At 43.0% G+C, this 17,400-nt stretch overlaps 1 protein-coding gene across 10 annotated transcripts in view; it reads left to right on the forward strand.

Moving 5' to 3' along the window:
• Window positions 1-17,400, forward strand: part of LDLRAD4 (low density lipoprotein receptor class A domain containing 4) — a 426,914-nt gene that overhangs the window by 392,731 nt on the left and 16,783 nt on the right. The window contains exon 1 of one of the 10 annotated variants that reach the window (XM_073331683.1): window positions 16,138-16,316. The exons of 8 other annotated variants lie outside the window; for them this stretch is intronic. Coding sequence is in view for 1 of the 2 variants with exons in the window: in XM_073331682.1 (XP_073187783.1) it covers window positions 17,016-17,085 (70 nt within the window). In the remaining variant the exon portion in view is untranslated. Of the gene's footprint in view, window positions 1-16,137; window positions 16,317-16,596; window positions 17,086-17,400 lie in introns of those variants that run through there. One more of the 10 variants, XM_073331682.1, reaches the window with a different exon arrangement.

Consider the following 17,400-nt stretch of genomic DNA (forward strand, 5'->3'; position numbering starts at 1 on the left):
TTCTCTAAAATTTCCTTAGGATTTAATTTGCATAGCTTTAGGCAGGAGAGGAGGGAAAGGGGGAGAGAGTTGAATTTGTTAATTTTTTGAATGTTACTGTTAGGCTAGCTTTAATTTTTGTCTCTGGATTGAAATGTGAGATAAGGCGATCCAGCTATGTTCCCATCTAGGGCCTGGCAGGGCTGAGTGTGTGTGTATATGAGGGGTGGGCAGAGCCCCAGGGGATGGAGAAGTAGCTGGATCCCCATTGGACCAGGCTGGATCCCCCTGTCCTATGCACTGGGAAAACGGGGCCTCTTCAGGGCAGGACTGGGTCTGGCTCCAAGTGTTGGGGACTGTTGCCATGGTTGGGGAGCGGGAGCAGGGGGCTGGGCACTGGGGTGCCATTTCTTCTGGCACTCTACTCTAAGGTGTTAACCCTTTCCCTGCCAGCACCATTGTCCTTTTCTGGGTCAGACCCCTTGGAAATGCAAGAAACCTCCCGTGGGAAGTGGCTGAACCAGAAGGAACTATTTAGTAAACCAGATGGTTTTTGCCCTAAAGCTATGTACTGGGTCATGACAGACCATCAAGGTTTACAAATTGATCCCAAGACCACAAAGGTTGGGAACCATTGGACTAGATGACCTTCAAAGTCTCTTCCAGCCCTAGATTTCTATTATTCTATTATTTTTGTGCACACTTGTGCACACACACACACACACACACTGTGGCAATAGGGTATTTTTCATTTTTCCTCAACTCTAAAAACAAGCTGCAGAGGTTTTGCTCAAACTCTCCAGACTGAAAAGAGATGAAACATGGGAAATTTCATCCTCAAAGATTGAATGTTTCAGAAAGATAGGAGTGTGTGAAAATGGCATTGTTATGGAACCTGTTATTGTGACCCTAATCGGATAGCTACCCTAACACTTGAAACAATTTCCTGTGAGCAAGGAACCTTTGCTCTCCTCCTTCAAATCCCTTTCTGAAACCCATTTCTTTCATGAAGACTTTCTAGGTTTATTCTCCCAAATGATATATCATTGCTTTGATATCTACAGATGAAAAGGCTTGTGGAAGCCCTATTATCATTGCTATCTGAATTAGACTCTGAATTCCTCATTCCTTCTCTTAGTTTTGGTAAAAAATCATGTTCACTTAAAGCATTCGCCAAATATTAAACTTCATCAACAGCAGGCCTATGTGACAGGTGCATTTAAAGAGATTTATGATCATTTTCACCATTTGGCAGGCAATTGCTTTTTATTATTTTCAGATTTTTATTTAAAAATAGATTCATGTCACCTGGCAGCGGCTGGGCTGGCTTACTCCATGACTAAAGTCCACCACCCAGTGGCAGAACTTGCTGTGTGTTATAAAGCAGAGGCAAGATAGGTTTCTACTGATGCAAAGGCAACCACTTTTACCAGAAGCATGCCCTCTTCTAATCCTACCTCATCTGGAAATCACTCTTGGGTACATCTCATTTATGCACAATGAATACAGTGTTTACTTAAAGGAGCTCTCTTTTATTAGGTATTTGGGCAGGCTAGAGTGTATTATCATCAGCCCTCTGTTTAAGAGAAGTGACTATAAGACTATGACAAGTCCACCAGTAAACGGGGGAGTGTGTGGGTCCTGTCTATCAGTTTCAGATTTATTTTTAAAATCCATTAAGTTACTAGCCCATATGTTGTGAAGAAAAGCTTCAAAATGTGAAACAAATGTAAGGAAAATGCTTTTCTGGGTCTGAGTTTGCAGGCAACCTGAAATGGAGAACAGTGAACTTCATCAGGCTTGGTTTCAGTGCGCAGGCTAAGCAGTCAGGCTGTGTGCATAGGAGTTCCTCTAAAGCTGGAGACAAGAATCCTCACTACTACACAGCAGTAGCTACCACTCCAGCTTCAGTGGTGCTCTTGCTGTTTCAGCTTTGGTGCTCTACAATGCTTGCCTACCATGGGATCCACTGAACCCACATTAAATCTCCACTGTGCCCTGGGCCAGTCTGATTAACATTCATACACTCCTCCCTGCATGGGCTCCCTAAATTCCCTCCACAATGCAAGGCAGGGCTGGGCAAATTTTTTGCTCTGGGCTGGGACCGAGGGGTTCAGAGGGCGGGACGGGGATCAGGGCTGGCGCAGGGGGTTGGGGTGTGTGTGTGTGTGTGGTGGCTTAAGGGTGCAGGCTCCATGCGGCACTTACCTCAAGTGGCATCCGGAAACAGCAGCATGTCCCCCACCTGGCTCCTATGCGGAGGCGTGGCCAGGCGTCTCTGCGCGCTGCCCTGTCCGCAGGTGCCACGCCTGCAGCTCCCATTGACCGTGGTTCCCAGCCAATGGGAGCTGCAGGAACCTCTCTTGGGGCAGGGGCAGCATGCAGAGCCCCCCTGGCTGCCCCTACGCATAGGAGCTGGAGGAGGGACATGCCGCTTCTTCCGGGAGTCGTGCGGACCAGCCCCTCACCCTGCTCCCCGGCTGGAGCTCCGGAGCAGGGGAAGCCCCAGACCCCACTCTCCAGTGGGAGCTCGAGGGCTGGATTTAAATGGCTGCCAGGCCAGATCCGGCCTGCGGGCCATACTTTGCTCACCCCTGAAGCAAGAAAACCCCTGTAACTGATTAATAAGCGGATACTCCATGGCTACAGAAGTAGGACTAAGATTTGCCCCTAAAAGACAGATAAACTGTCTCCATTCATCTCATTCATCTCAATGGGTTTGACTCTGAAGCTTCTCTGTGTGTCCCATTGTCTGAATTCATTTTACCACTAAATATTGGTACATGTCTGGAATGGTCAAGCAGTTTCACCCATCCATCTCTCACCCCCTCTGTACAAATGCACCAGGATTTGGTGACCAGTACAATAATTCTAGCTACTGACGTTCTGTATGTATAATTTGTGAAGGGAAGATTGTGTAGGGGGGAGTGGCTAGAGTTAATTGTGTGTGTACTCTGCTGTACTATTGAAAAATAGTTTTTTCACTCTGGTGGCTGTGATCTGCTCTATTTTATGTAAATTAGGTGTGGCCCTCAAGGTTGCTAGGATGGTTCTCCATTGAGCAATATTTGGTCATCCCTCCCCTAGAAGCTAAGCCAGTTTTGACATGCTGCTTTAATGTTTTCTGGCTGCAATATAGAAAGACTTAGAAATCTTTTGTTGTCATCACACATAGCAGTGAAGCATTCTCTCTCTCTCAGACACACATTATTAAATTTGTTGTACATAGACTGCAATCTCATTTCTCCTTTGCGGTAAGAACCAACAAGTCAGTGATGGCTCGGTGCTGTATGTCCTATCTGTTCTTGTTGTATTTGTGTGTATCAGGAAGTGCTGGTTTTGGCATGTTTTTCACTTGGCACACAGAGTGGTGAAACTTCAGATTTGTATTTGTGATAAAGTTCAGGAAAGAAAAAATTGTGGCAGGTGTTTCCTAGTTTCTTAGCTGCACTGAAAAATTTAAATATGATATGGCATGCTATGAATGAGTCAGTTTAAACAGCACACAAATTAACATTCCAATAAGACTGAAAAATATCAACTATCTTGTTAACTGTAGAAATCACATGGTCCAAATATTATATTGCCAAACTATGTTTTCTGCCTTGCAAAAGCAAGTGATGAATCTTATGAGTTTATACTAGTTTTATACAAGATGAAAAGGTAGAGTCCTATGCATTATTATGTAACCTAGCAGCTCCTGCAAAGTAGGAGTCGTTTCCATGGTTATTTTTCTTAAGGGGAAAATCTCATATATTCTGTATGGGGAAGACTTTCAAAGGGCAGTTGGGTGCCCAGCTCCCAGTGAAAGCCAAAGGTTTGACTGGGTCCTTTCAAAATCCTGGCCTAAATCTATTTTGTTTGAAAGCTTTCTCCCTTTTCCACCCCATTTAGTGAAAATGTTGCTTGAATTTCCCCTGGTGGTGTGCTGAAGGTGGACAGCACAAGTGGAGTAAAGTTCATTTGTAGAACTTTGATCTGACCCTGTTGATACTGCGCCTCTGCTTAATAAAGGTTAATAAAGACATCTTTTTGTGTACCCTTCTGCCATACTGACAATTTAAATTAGAAACAAGAATCTAGCCCTGCTTCTGGAATCTGATCAGTGAAATGCATGACAGCTTTGCTTATGTAAGACTGTAGGAAAAGGATCTCCATTTTTACATGTTCCTCAAGCCTCATCCCTTTCATCAGCTTTACTCTTAGGTAAGGGGGACCGCATGGTACTATTTAGAAGCTCATGTAGCAGAAAGGTAGCAGCAAAGCCATGTGAGGCACTTCTCCCTGCTCCAAGAGGTGAGCATGCTACCTCTGTTGTGCTCTCATTTCAGGCCTAGGAAAGAAAGTCTAGCTCCTGAAACCAGACTTGAAGTGTTGCCAACGCTCATGATTTTATTGCGAGCCTGGTGATATTTTGTGTTTTTCTTAAAGCATCAGCTGTTGGAATAAAGAGACTGCTTGAGTATCTGAGCTGAAAAATATGACTCAATTGCACCCTAAAGGCTCAGAAATCAGAAGGCAAATAAAAAGAACCTGATATTTGTTTTTTTAAGGTAAGCTTATGATTTCGGGGGGCCTGACTTGTGATTTTTATGCTCGGGGGTGGCAATACTGTTAACGCTGGCCTGTTCCATGGTAATGTGGATTCTAACAATGGCAAAGGCTATCATCAGGTCGAATATCTCATCCTGATCTCAATGGGATACTTGGTTGGAGTGCGACTGAGATGAATCCATTGTCTGTATTAGTTCAGTTCTCCTAAACAGAGACCACCATTCAGGCCTGTACTCTCTGCTGTTTTATATTTGTTTGTGAGTGGACAATACTGTGTGTGCGATTTTATATATAAACAGTAATTCTTTTATTCAGGGCTGCACAAGCAAAAGACAATGTGCTTTATCTGCTTACTTTGAAAGTACAAGATAGGAAAGGGCCTTATTTTGCTAAATAGCTCTACAGAATTTAGTGATGGCAGTCATTACTAGGGAGCAACATGTTATATTTACGGTATATTTACGGACAAAAATGTGGATGTTTACAGGGACTGGTGAGTTTCCCAGTACTTTCCAGTGGTGGGTCATAGGCTTTTGCACCCGCTTGCAGCAGTAACTTTGGAGTAACCTGGTTGGTCATGAAGTCGCCGTAAAAATGGCCCTTTCGCATGCATGCTGTTGTGAGGCAGATGTGGAATTCATGTGAGTCAGCACTCTCCCACCAGACAGACAGAAACAGAGTCCACAACTTTTAGGAAACAAATATCCCATTGATTAGCTCAGTTCCTTTTGGATAAATCATTACTACTGTAAACCATCCATTATAACAAGGGAAAGAAATTTCACAATGTAAATAAAACAAATTACTGTGGCAGAGCAGTTTGTGTTTCATTGTAATGTCTAATGGCATATTTCTCATAAATAGATTTTCCCCCAGTCAGACCCATCACATCTGTGATACATGTGGGCTCCATTAACCTGCACACACCAGAGGTATTCCTAGACTTATTTCCTCCCCAGCAGTGCAATGCGGTTCTGCTGTATCAGGTGGTTACCTAGGGTTAGTCCACTTTTTGTGCATGTATCCAGACAGTTTGCATGCAAGCGTTGCCAGAGAAACAACAGTAGAATCACAGACTAAGGGCCTGGAATATCACAGATTGATCCAGTCTGTCATACCACTTATGGATCCAATCATCAGTATGAATGCAATTCCTTTTATACCTCTTTAAGTATTAAAAATAGCTGAGGATGGGATTCGTGGATTTTGAAAAAATCTGATTCTACTACCATTGATCAGACTGTGCATTTGTGTTGATTCCCCCCTTCTCCCTTTTGGACAGCATTTTCCCCATGCTCCTGCTTTTAGCTTTCAAGAGTGGGCCTGAGAAAATACTCTTAAAAACTTTACTAGATGCAAGCAGTACTCCCGCTTAGCTATTCTTGTCTCCTTATGTGTGTGGCCCTCCTGTGTGGACCTCCATGCATGAATAGCAGGCTGAGTGTTGCTGTGCAGATCTGAGGAAAATGCTGACCCCAGCCTTTGGATTGTGATATGCTCACCTGTCATTGAGAAATGAGCAGATTGAACTCTTCTAATGAATCTTTAACAGCCAGGCTTGGTCTATTATGACTCTGATGCTTAAGTACAGTCATAAACATATGCTATATTTGTCCTGCAGGAATCTTCAAAGTGTTTTTGAAGCAATTGGCTTCTGTAGTAGTTATTTGCTGTCTGAAGTCTACTGCCACCTTTTAAACTTAAATACACTTTGTTTTCAGATGCTCAGTGTGACGGGCTGGACCCCCTGGGATGTCACCTGGTATGCTGGGACGCCACTGAGTCAGACTATTCTGCCAGCCTGGGCCCCCTTTAACCTGGTCTTGCTGGGCTAGGCTCCCCGGCCTATTCCAGCCAAGCACACAGGCAGGGCCACACCTAGCTCTCAGAGAGACAGAGAGCCGTTCTGAGAAGGCTCAGCTTCAGGGGCTTGCCACAGCACCCAGCTGTTCACCCCCTCCCCTTGGAGTACAAACCCAAACTTATATGAAATTCGCCTCTTTCCTCAATGTGGAGGAGGGTGTACACAGCTTCTCGCCCCACGGCACCCCAGTTAGAAATCACATAAACTGGGTTATATTGTAAACCAGAAATACATTTGTTAACTATAACAGGTTTTATTTTATTTTAAGTAGTTAAGGAGGTAGCAGACAGAACAAGACAGATTATTAAGAAAATAAAACTGAGCATGGAAATTAAACTTAATACACTAAAGAAACTGGTTACATGTGAGTTCTCTCCGTAAATGTGGTTCTAATAATCTTCTTCACAGGCCAGATGTCCTTCCAGGTTGGGCCCAGTTCTTTCCCGCAGTTCAGTCTTAGTTGTTCCAGCAGTCATCTTGGGTGGGGTAGCAGGGGAGAACTGATGACCAGGATTACCTCACTCCCCACCCTTAAATGTGATTTGCATAAGGCGGCAGTCCTTCGTTTCCTAGTTTGACCCTCCTTCCCTTACAGTGGAAAGTTACAAGAAGTCCCAGGTAATGTTTTATTATCAGGTGACAAGACCACCTGACTCTGTAGGGCCCTTGTAGCCATTTTTCATGGCTGACCCACAGGAAGACTATGATCTTTTACGGTCCATTGTCCTCGCTGATGGGCCATCCGCCCTGTCTGGCTTTTCCATTGTTGTACCTGAAGTGTTGGCAGGGGGCGTCACCCAAAGTAACATAGCTGAAATACAGATACATAGTCAATATTCCTCATTTCAGATACAGAAATGATACATGCATACAAATAGGATAATCACATTCAGTAAATCATAACCTTTCCAATGATATCTCACATGAGCCATCTTGCATAAAGTATATCTCAGTTATGTCATATTCATATCATAAGCATATTTTCATAAAGAATATGAAATGACACATCACACTTAGCTTGTAACATAGAAGACCTGGCAAATCAGTAACTCCTCCTCTTTTCTCATTTAGCTATCTTATGTGCTTGCCTCCCAGGATTTTTTAACCAGTCTAAAATGACTTTGGAGAAGAAATTTTAAAAATCTTATTTCACTGCAGCTTTCTCATCCCTTTCCCTCTCCATTCCAAGATCACATGCTTAACTTGCATATACAATGACTCATGAGATGGAAGTACTGATCTGGGCCCCAACCAAGCCTTCAAGGCACTAAAGAGCTTGAAGTTCTGGGAGTCATGAGCACAATCCTTGAGAATAAAATTCTAGGATGATCTATAATTGCTAGGATGATCCCATCACCTGCTTCTGAAGCTTTAGTACATGCTAATTATCAGCAGTCTGAAAGCTTAGTTATTCTGTTTTGGGGCTACTAGGGATTTTTGCAGATTTTAGGCTTGGGTTTGTTGTGAATTAGTCAAGACTTGAAGTTAGAAAGACTGATTTCCCTTTATAGAATTGAGGAAAGGGTGGAGGAATCTTTTGCACTTTACATATAATCACACTGACTGACATATAGTAGTCAATCATATGCAGTCCTATGGTCTAATTAAGATAACTGAATTCCATACATTTTTAAAAACAGCCATTCCCTTTTTACCAGTTTAAAGTTTTCCTTGGAGAGAGAAAATATGATAAATTCATTGGAGAATCAGGAGTTTTGGTGTCTGTTTCCAGCTCTGCTATTGTCTTGCTGTGTGACTTATAGCAAATCACTTAATTTCTCTGTGTCTGTTTTTCCTTTCTATGGGGAATATAATACAGTATTGAATTCACAGGTTTATTATGAGAACTATAGGCTATGTCTTCACTGCAAAACAAAAGTATGTTTTAACCCTGAGCTAGCAAACTCAAGTTAGTTAGCTTGATGTAAAAGCCTAGTAGCTACAAGATGCAGTTAGTGTTTACCTCGGCGTAACTAATTGAAGTCAACACTGCATCTGCGGTTTACCTTGACTAGCTGCAGTAAAAACCACGTGTGTGCCTTGTCTGCACTAAGAATTTACACTGAGTTAGATATCTCAGTTCAAAATACTCCTCTTTTAGCAGTGAAGACATAGCCAAAGTTTGGCTTTTCCTCTCTGAGCTATTCTGAAACAGACAAGGGGAAGTTCTCTGAGCCATTTTGCCTCCACTGGACAGGGCGGTTCAGGCGGATCTGTGAGGGTAGTGTGTTCAGTAGGGGGCTGTCTCCACACTTGGCATTTTCTTAGTCTCCAGCCACTGTGGTACCACCCGCACTGTTCCACTGGTGCTAACAGTAATGGAAGCACTACTGCAGGCAAGTCGCAGGAATTTTTATCACCTGTGTTAGTGAATGCTGTTCAGAGCAGATCGAGATGATTAAAACACTGGCAGCCTGTGTATATACTTAGCTCTTCTGCAGTCAGACCCACTGGTGGTAGTGCGGCAGTGGGAGATTTACAAGAAATACTAGTAAAGCTGAGGCCTCGTAGTCCTTGTTGCTACTGTACAATGGGGCAGCGTACACGATGTAAGCCTCTGCTTCCAGTTCCCAGCCAGCACTGGTAGATAGGCGGAGCCCTGAAATCTGACCACATCCCCAAGCCTTAATTCCCAAAACTGATAATATTGGTATACCATATAATTTCAGTAAGAAAACTATCTCCTCCTACTAATATTTTCAATCTCTGATTTTAATCCTGGTTTCACACCTTCATGTATGTTGCAATGTTAAAAAACCTAGTTTAGCGTGTCAGCGTGGTCTATGTAAAGATTCTCAAAGAAGGTCTGTGCATTGTCCAGCTCTGTGAAACCTTTCAGTTAGTGTTGTTTGATAATGTTTGATAAAATATTTTGATAACGTGTTAATTTGCAATGAGTTTCTCACCATTGTCTCTCTCTGGCTGTTTGCTCGCAATGCGGGATGATGCAAGTGAATAAAGTACCTGGCATGAGACTCACTGAAGTCCCAAAGGGTCTTCTTTTAGTGAAGCAGTGAATATTCCGTTTTGTGTGTAAAATAATGTTAATGGCTTATTTAGCAACATGTATTTCAACTGCCTGGCTTTTAGTTTTCTTTTGAGGGAGGATTCTTGCATATGCAGACATTCTAGCACCCGCTGCTAATTCTGTCTACCTCTCTCTTTTCACTCTCGTCTAAGTTATTTCCATGGAAGGATAATATATTATGTGATCTCTCAGGTTTTTAATGTATCTCTTGATTCATCTCTTATAGTTACTTCTTGAATGGGCTGTAGAAAAACTTACGGCTGAATCCATCCCTTACTGGCTGGAGCCACTCTGGGAGTGGTGGGAGTTTGGGGGAAGGTTGAGCAGTGCCATTGTGTTCCTGTGAACTGAACTATTAAGTTCACAAACCAAATCATAGAAGATCAGCACAAACTCTGTCATGACTTGCATAGCACAGCATTGCATTTATTGTCAGGACAAGTGTCTGAAGAACACAATTTTTTCCTTTTCATTCTTTATTATTATTATTATTATTACTATTGTTCTTTCTTGAGTTCAATCTGGCCTTTCCTGATAATTATACATCCTGCTTCTACAACTGATGATTAGATTAGCTAATCAAACAGGCAAAAAGCAGTGAAATATGATCAAAATAAAGGGCGGAAGGAGTTGTGCTATTTTCAGTACAGATGATTTGGTTCTTGAGGTTTTAATGGAATTAAATGGAGGATTGAATTAGCCAGTGATTGAATTTAGTGGAAGTCACTGTATACTGGTGTTTAACATAACAGATCCCTGCACAGAATTTTGATTCTCAACCACCCCTTTAGGGATGTTTTCATAGTCTGAATAGCCCTGGGCAAATTATCACAATCAAACTTACAGCAGCTTTTTCATGCACACAGTTTCTCATTCCATGTGCATCTATACTAGGAACTTCCTTACCTATTTTTCAGCAATGGCATGGCTGCACCATTCTTACCAGAAGTGCAAGCTCTAGTGTAGACAGAGTGCAGGTATTTTTCCACCATATCATCTAATCCTGCTTGCGTGACAGTGGTAAAATGCCTGTGCCCAGCCTGAGCTAGCATTAGTAGACCTACAGAGGTGCAAGTTCAATAGTAAATATCCCCAAAATTGCCAGTGTATACACAGCTAGGGATGCTCTTGAGCCAGGCAGATATGAAATGTGGGTTGGTTTTACAGTGTCATGCCCCAGTTTGACTACTTGTTCCATTACAGGAAAACAAACCACCACCTGTATGGTCTGCACATGGGCCATGTGGGCTTTGTGACTGTGGATCAAGCACACCTTTGTTTGTCTAGGAAACATGGTTTGGAGGCAGCTCTTTAATTGAGGCTTGAAATGAGTAATGTTTTTTTTAAATCAAAAATCAATTTTCACAGTTTTTCCTCGAAATGTAGAACAAAGAACAGCTTTAGTGGCAAGTTAATTTAGATGTCTGTGCACTCTCCCTCTCCTGCTTTAAATTCCTCCTTCAACTCACTTCTTCAGGCTTCTGTCACTAATATCACACTCATGCTATCTGTTCACTTTCCCCAATCACTGAAACAAAAATAAAATAAATATTAAAAAGCAAGACACACAAGTTCCACAAGTCTGAATACCTTGTAAATGAGAAGAGCAGTTTTTCCTTTCCTCGTAATATGGGGATTTCTCTGTATCTTATGTGTGAACTCCAGGGCCAGATTTACCAGAGTTGGTGCACGGAAGTGGGAATCCACCACAGAGAAGGGCGGATCGAGTTGCCTGTTAGAAAGGGCAGTTTAGGTGATTACCAGGACTTTAGATGACTCGCAACCAGAGGCTACCATGTACCCTTCTCAGTCAGTTCTGCCAGCCTTCTGAGACGAACCAATCTCCTATAGCTCACCTTAGATGAACATGTTTGTTGCCGGTCTCCAGCACACAAGCTTACCTCCCCGGATGGAAATCCTACAGCATGGGTCTTCCACCAGGCTGTACATCACAGGAAGATGGCATAGGCCATGGAGTGAATTTGTCCACTTGTCTTTTTAATGCACTGTAAAGCACAGTGAACACTTATGGTGCTATGTAAATAATAATACTGTCATTGTGCCGGTCTAATTTGGCTTTCTGTGCTCAAGTGTGTGTTATATATTTCACAGCACAAATGAGATAAAATTCACCCCAGTGCAGAGGCTTGTCATGAGTCTTATGCACTGTGTACTTTTTCTACTTAAGCCCTCAACATAGGGGTGAATTTCCACCATGGTGAATAACACCATTTTATACCAACTTTTGCACTTTAGCAAATACTGTTTACTTTTTACAAGCTTCATTGAATTTTACAAAGCATAAAAATAAGAACAGATTAGAGAGGTGTCAAGACATGAGCCACAATAAACCATGTCCCCACAGGACCTAAGTAAAGAGACTAAGAATTGGTAGCAAATATCAAGTAAGCTATTTGCCTGTAGGATTCCAAATGTTGAGAAATGAAACTGTTTTGTTATACTTGAGTATACTATCACTCATGTTTGTAAATGAAGAAGACAGTTTCCAGTCTTGTGGGTTCCATGAGAGATTTTTGCATAGGCAACGCGAGTCTTTCGTTTGGGAATGCTACTCACAGGAGCGCTAAAAGCTCCCCAGAAGTTGGGGGGGGGGAGGGCATCGGCACCCAGACTGTGGCCCTGCCCCCTGTTCCACCCCTCTCCCTGATGCCCCACCCCTACTCCCCTCTTCCCCTGAGGCCCCACCCACCACTCCCTCCTCTCCACACTCTACCCCCTGTCACTCGCCCTTAAGGGGAGGGGCGGAGTGGGGGTGAGGCCGTGGTCCCCTCACTTCTAAAGAGCTTCTGGCACTCCTGCTCGCAGGGTGCAAAGGCAGCGGGCCAGTGCACCTCCAAACGGAGGTGATCTGCATTTGGCATTTGCCCCCTGTATCGCCAGCCTTTTTTATTTGGGGGAGGCTTACCCTCCGCAGGCCTCTTACATGCACAGCTCTTGGATTTTTTTAAGGTATGACTGAGTGGAGAGATAGATCAGTCAACACTTTCTTTACAACCTCAATGACATCATACTGGGTTAATTAGGTTTTGCATTTGTCATTTAACATGCTAGACTTATAGTGGTTCTTTGAGGAACATTATGATTCAATATGCTAAAGCCTACTTGATAGGGTTGCCAACTGTCTACTTACACAAACCCAAACATCCTTACCTCACACCCTGCCCTGAGGCCCCATCCTTTCTCTGAAGCCCCACCCCACTCACTCTATCTTCCCTCCCTCCGTTGCTCACTCTCCCCAACCCTCACTCTCTTTCAATGGGCTGGGGCATGGGGTTGGGGTGCAGGCTCTGGGCTGGGGCCAAGAGGTTCGGAGTGAGGGAGGGTGCTCTGGGCTGAGCCTGGAGCAGGGGGTTGGGTGCAGAAGGAGGTGCAGGGTGCAAGCTCTGAGAGGGATTTTGGATGCTGGAGGGGCCTCCAGGCTGGGGCAGGAGGTTGGAGTGCAGGAGGGGTGAGGAGTGTGGGTTTTGGCTAGGCGGCGCTTACCTCGGGCGGCTCCCGGGTGGCGGTGCTGCGGGGCTAAGGCAGGCTCCCTGCTTGCCTTGGCCCCGTGCAGCTCCCAGAAGTGGCCGGCATGTCCCTGCGGCCCTGGGGGAGGGGTCAAGGGGCTCTGCGTGCTGCCCCTGCCTGCAGGCACCGCCCACGCAATTCCCACTGGCTGCAGTTCCCAGCCAGTGGGAGCTGTGGAGTTGATGCTCAGGGTACGGGCTGCGCATGGAGACCCCTGCCCACCCCAGGGCCACAGCTGCTTCCGGGATCAGTGCGGGGCCAGGGCACGTAAGGAGCCTGCCTTAGCCCTGCTGCGCTGCTGGACTTTTAGCAACCTAAAATCTCCCGGTTTGGCTTCAGTAGCCTCTGGAAGAGAAAGCCCAATTCCGGGAGACTCCCAACAAAACTGGGAGGGTTGGCAACCCTACTACTTGAGGGCACTTTCACCGGAACACATGTTCTAGTTATACAGCTCACTACAGACTCTTCTTTCAAATAAAGGAAATGGTAGGAGATAGTAGGTCCACCAAGCCTCTCTTACAAAATGTCTATTGCTAGCTAATCAGTTGTTTGTTGCCCCTAATGGCTCAGAACACAGAAACACTTACTTCAAGATTCTTTAATATATAGGTCATTAACACAATATTATTCTGAGGAACTTCTTGAAGATCTGGTTACACCACTTATGGATACAATACGCTATAACGGTTTGTCACGTGGGTGTTGCGTGCACATGCACAATAACATTTAATTAAAATAATGTTTTTGGGGGGAGTACAATATTTAATGCCTAGATGAAACTGACATATCAGGCTTTTGGCACACCTAATTGTCACCATGACAAAATATGTTATTCTGTACTGGAAGAGAAACCCTTCAAACATGAGACACAAACATTCAAAGCAGTTTCTTCAGTTGTAGGAGAGCAAAGGGAGGAAGCATTTGAAACTGCCAAATAATTTTATTTCCCACTTATTTTTTTAAACCAAGTTTCTCTGAAATCAACTTTGTCATTTTTAAAATTTAAGTTCAGAGATGATATTTTGTGTGGCAAGTTTCAACGCAGAGAAATTTTTTATAGCTGAATTGTAAATCCCAGGGACAGGAATTTATAATGGCAATGCCGATTGACCTTAATAGTAGCTGTTAACAGGCACAGATGACCCACAAAAGGAAAGACCACACAACAAAACCATGCAACAAGGATATATAAAATGTATAGGTCAATCTATAGAATTAATTCTTTAAAGCCAGTGATAAGACTCTGAACTTTAAGTTGACCTGTACTATATTACTTCCCTCTATTACTACTGCTGTAGCTCATTACTGTTAGCAATGCTGCAGTTGATAATATTCAAGTTGGACAGCAGTTCATGAGTATATGTTTTAAAACCTATTCTAACATTCCATTAACCTCTCAGGAGAATATTTTATATGATCCATTACCATTATGCCCTCTCCTGCCCCCCAAATGCAGTGTTTGGGGTGTGGATGTATATATAGTCTAAGCAAGATGAATCCTTGACATTCTTAAAGTAATAAATCACAAATTCACATTCTGCAATGCATAACCAACCCACAACTATTTTACTTAAGTTGTGTGTGTGTTCAGGTGGATTGCTGGATCAGGGCCATAGGGCTGGCAGTATTGAATATCAGCACTTACAGAAAAATATAGTGCTAACAAACTACAAATCCAGGCAATCAGGGAGGCATTATGGTCAGGAGACCTGCTCTGTTCCTAGTGGATAGGAGACCTGTTCTATTCTCAGTCCCACTGATCTGCTGTGTGACTTTGAACAAGTCGCTTCATTTCTCTGTGCCTGTTTCCCCTCGCACTCTTGTCTGTCTTGTCTGTTTGGATTGTGAGATGGTCAGGCAGGGATAGTCTCATGCAGTAGCTCATGAAAGCTCATGCTCAAATAAATTGGTTAGTCTCTAAGGTGCCACAAGTACTCCTTTTATTTTTGCGAATACAGACTAACACGGCTGTTACTCTGAAACCTCTCATGCTCATGTGTTTGAACAGTGTCTAGCAGGATGGAGAACCAGTCTCGGTGCATCGATCTGGTCAGTAATGCAAGAGAAATAAATAGTATTACTAATGGGAGGAAGGAGGACTGACCAAACTGGCTATGCAGGCATATTTAGGGGCTCTGTAAGCATTTTTAAAAATATTGAGCTGAAAAGCTACTGGAGGACAATCATATGCCAGCCTATATATCTGGCAGGGGTGAAACACTGTTACTAAATATTAACTATAGGTGTTCACATACAAACAGTACTGAGAACAAGCCATGCCAATAACTTGTTAAAAATGGAATGTGTATAGAAACTACTATTCTTCCCTCTCTCCCACTCCTTTAAATTTGGAAAGCGGATGAGTTCATTTAATTTACAAAGGTCAGATCCAGTATGGCTACTCCGGTATTCAAAACTAAAAATGGAAAATAACTTTTTATTTTAGCTACAAAACAATTCTCATGATGGTTGTCCTTTGGCAATATTACACCAGGATATTTCCCTATTTTTTTGTTAGCCATAATTACACTGTAACTCTCCCTACAACATAACATAACAAGATTGCAGCTAGTTTCTAAAGGTGTCTTCTATGTGGCTCTGTATCTGTCAGCCCTGAAAAAGCATGGGATAAATATGTTTGGTGATCAATGTTTTCATTGATACCTTTTAAGTCCATTGGAATGAGCTGGACATTCTGGATGGATAAAGAGGAAAAATAGCAAATATATTGCTTAAATGAGTATATTCTTTTTTCAACAGCTGGCATGTATAAATTTAGAACCACTCAGAATATACAAGGGAAAAGTGTTGATAAATCAGAAATAATAAAATGTCTGAATAGAATGTAATAAGTATCATACCCAATGTCAATTAAAACAATTTTTGTTAACATTATTTCACTTGAGAAGGTTCAGAGAAAAGAACTGTATTGTTCACAGAGTGTGATTTGGAGGGAAGATTAGCAGTACAGTGCTTTTATCTCCATCCAGGCTTTGACTATGCTTACGTTAGTAGCATACAGTAGAAAACTCTGTGTGTGTGTGTGTGTGAGAGAGAGAGAGAGAGAGCGCGCGCGTGTTTCTAGTGTGCTTATGACATCCTCAGTTTCCAATGCGGAGCTTAGTTAAAAGAGCATGTGTTAGCAACTCCCAATAGTTGGAGACCTCTGGCAAAGAGTGAGACAGAGGGAGGGAGCATTAGCAGTCTTGACTAAAGTAGTGAGTGCAGTGTTCTGGGCATGGAATGACGCACGTATTGTGCTGGATCAGAAATGCGGAAGAATTAGAAGCCTCTAAGTGTCAACTAGTCTTGGTTTAAAGAGCAAAGCAGCATAGCTACAAAGCTGTTATCTGTGTGGTGCTGGTAAGATATACAACCTTCTTTGACTTCTCTCTCGCTTGCTCGTTTTCTTCCCTTCCTCCCTCCCATTTTCCTCCCCTCAAGGCCTACATAGCACAAGGCTTTTGACAGGGATCAAGGGGGAAACAATTTGGTTGGCCTTTACAGATTTTCTTTTTAATTTTTTTTTAAATCCTTTTTTGTTTTACATTTAGTCTGAAGCAAAAAGATTGTACTAGTCAGAGTTGAAATGCTAGCTCTTTTCTTGTCTCTGTGTGTGTTTGTCTGTGTGTGTGTATGAATACACACGCAGTCTATGTATGTACATTTTTGAGTAAACAAGAGTAAAAGTCCATTTCAGCTGGCCTGAAGATATGAGGCCTTGGAGAGACTATCTATTTCCACAACAGCCCCAAGTTCCTGTTACATTACATGTTGCTCTCTGCTGATGGCAGTTGATAATTGGTAGCCACAGTCTGTGGTCGGAGCGCAGCATTTTGTCTAGCACCTGGGCTGGGCCCTGCTGATATACAGTGGAGTGAGAGAGAGAGACACACACACAGAGACAGAAAATAAGCTAGCTGTAACTGTGCAACTCTGAGTGAGCGGCCTCAAGGGGATATTGCCTCACTGCATGGAACTTACCTGAGGCTGACTGGTGATGCTGTGTGTGCTGGGGGGGTTCACAGAGAGGCTTGAATCCCTGTTCCAGAGGACACGATTATGTCCAGTGAACAGCGTAACAGTACAGCGTTGAAGGATGCTCAGTTAAAAGACCTGTTATTGGAAAAAGGTACTCCAGTTTCTGGTTGTATTTTTTAAATATTTATTTAATTTATGCATGAATCAGATTATTGTAAATTTGATCTCTGACTTCTATCTGATCTGCCAAGTTACAGTATTGCTGTATCAGAGCTAGTCTTATGAGCAGACGTGTATACATAGAAGGGAGCCTATTATATATGCACACAGTTGTTTGTACAACTATCTCTTTAGGAAAATGGTCCAGGCATTTCTACCCACTTGAATATAAATAAGCTACTGTATCCCCTTTTCTAGTCTTAATTTATTCTCATAGGAAAGTGTTTTCAATAAATACACAATAGCC

This window comes from Lepidochelys kempii, chromosome 2, assembly GCF_965140265.1.
Source record: "Lepidochelys kempii isolate rLepKem1 chromosome 2, rLepKem1.hap2, whole genome shotgun sequence".
In the NCBI taxonomy this organism is placed as follows: Eukaryota; Metazoa; Chordata; order Testudines; family Cheloniidae; genus Lepidochelys; species Lepidochelys kempii.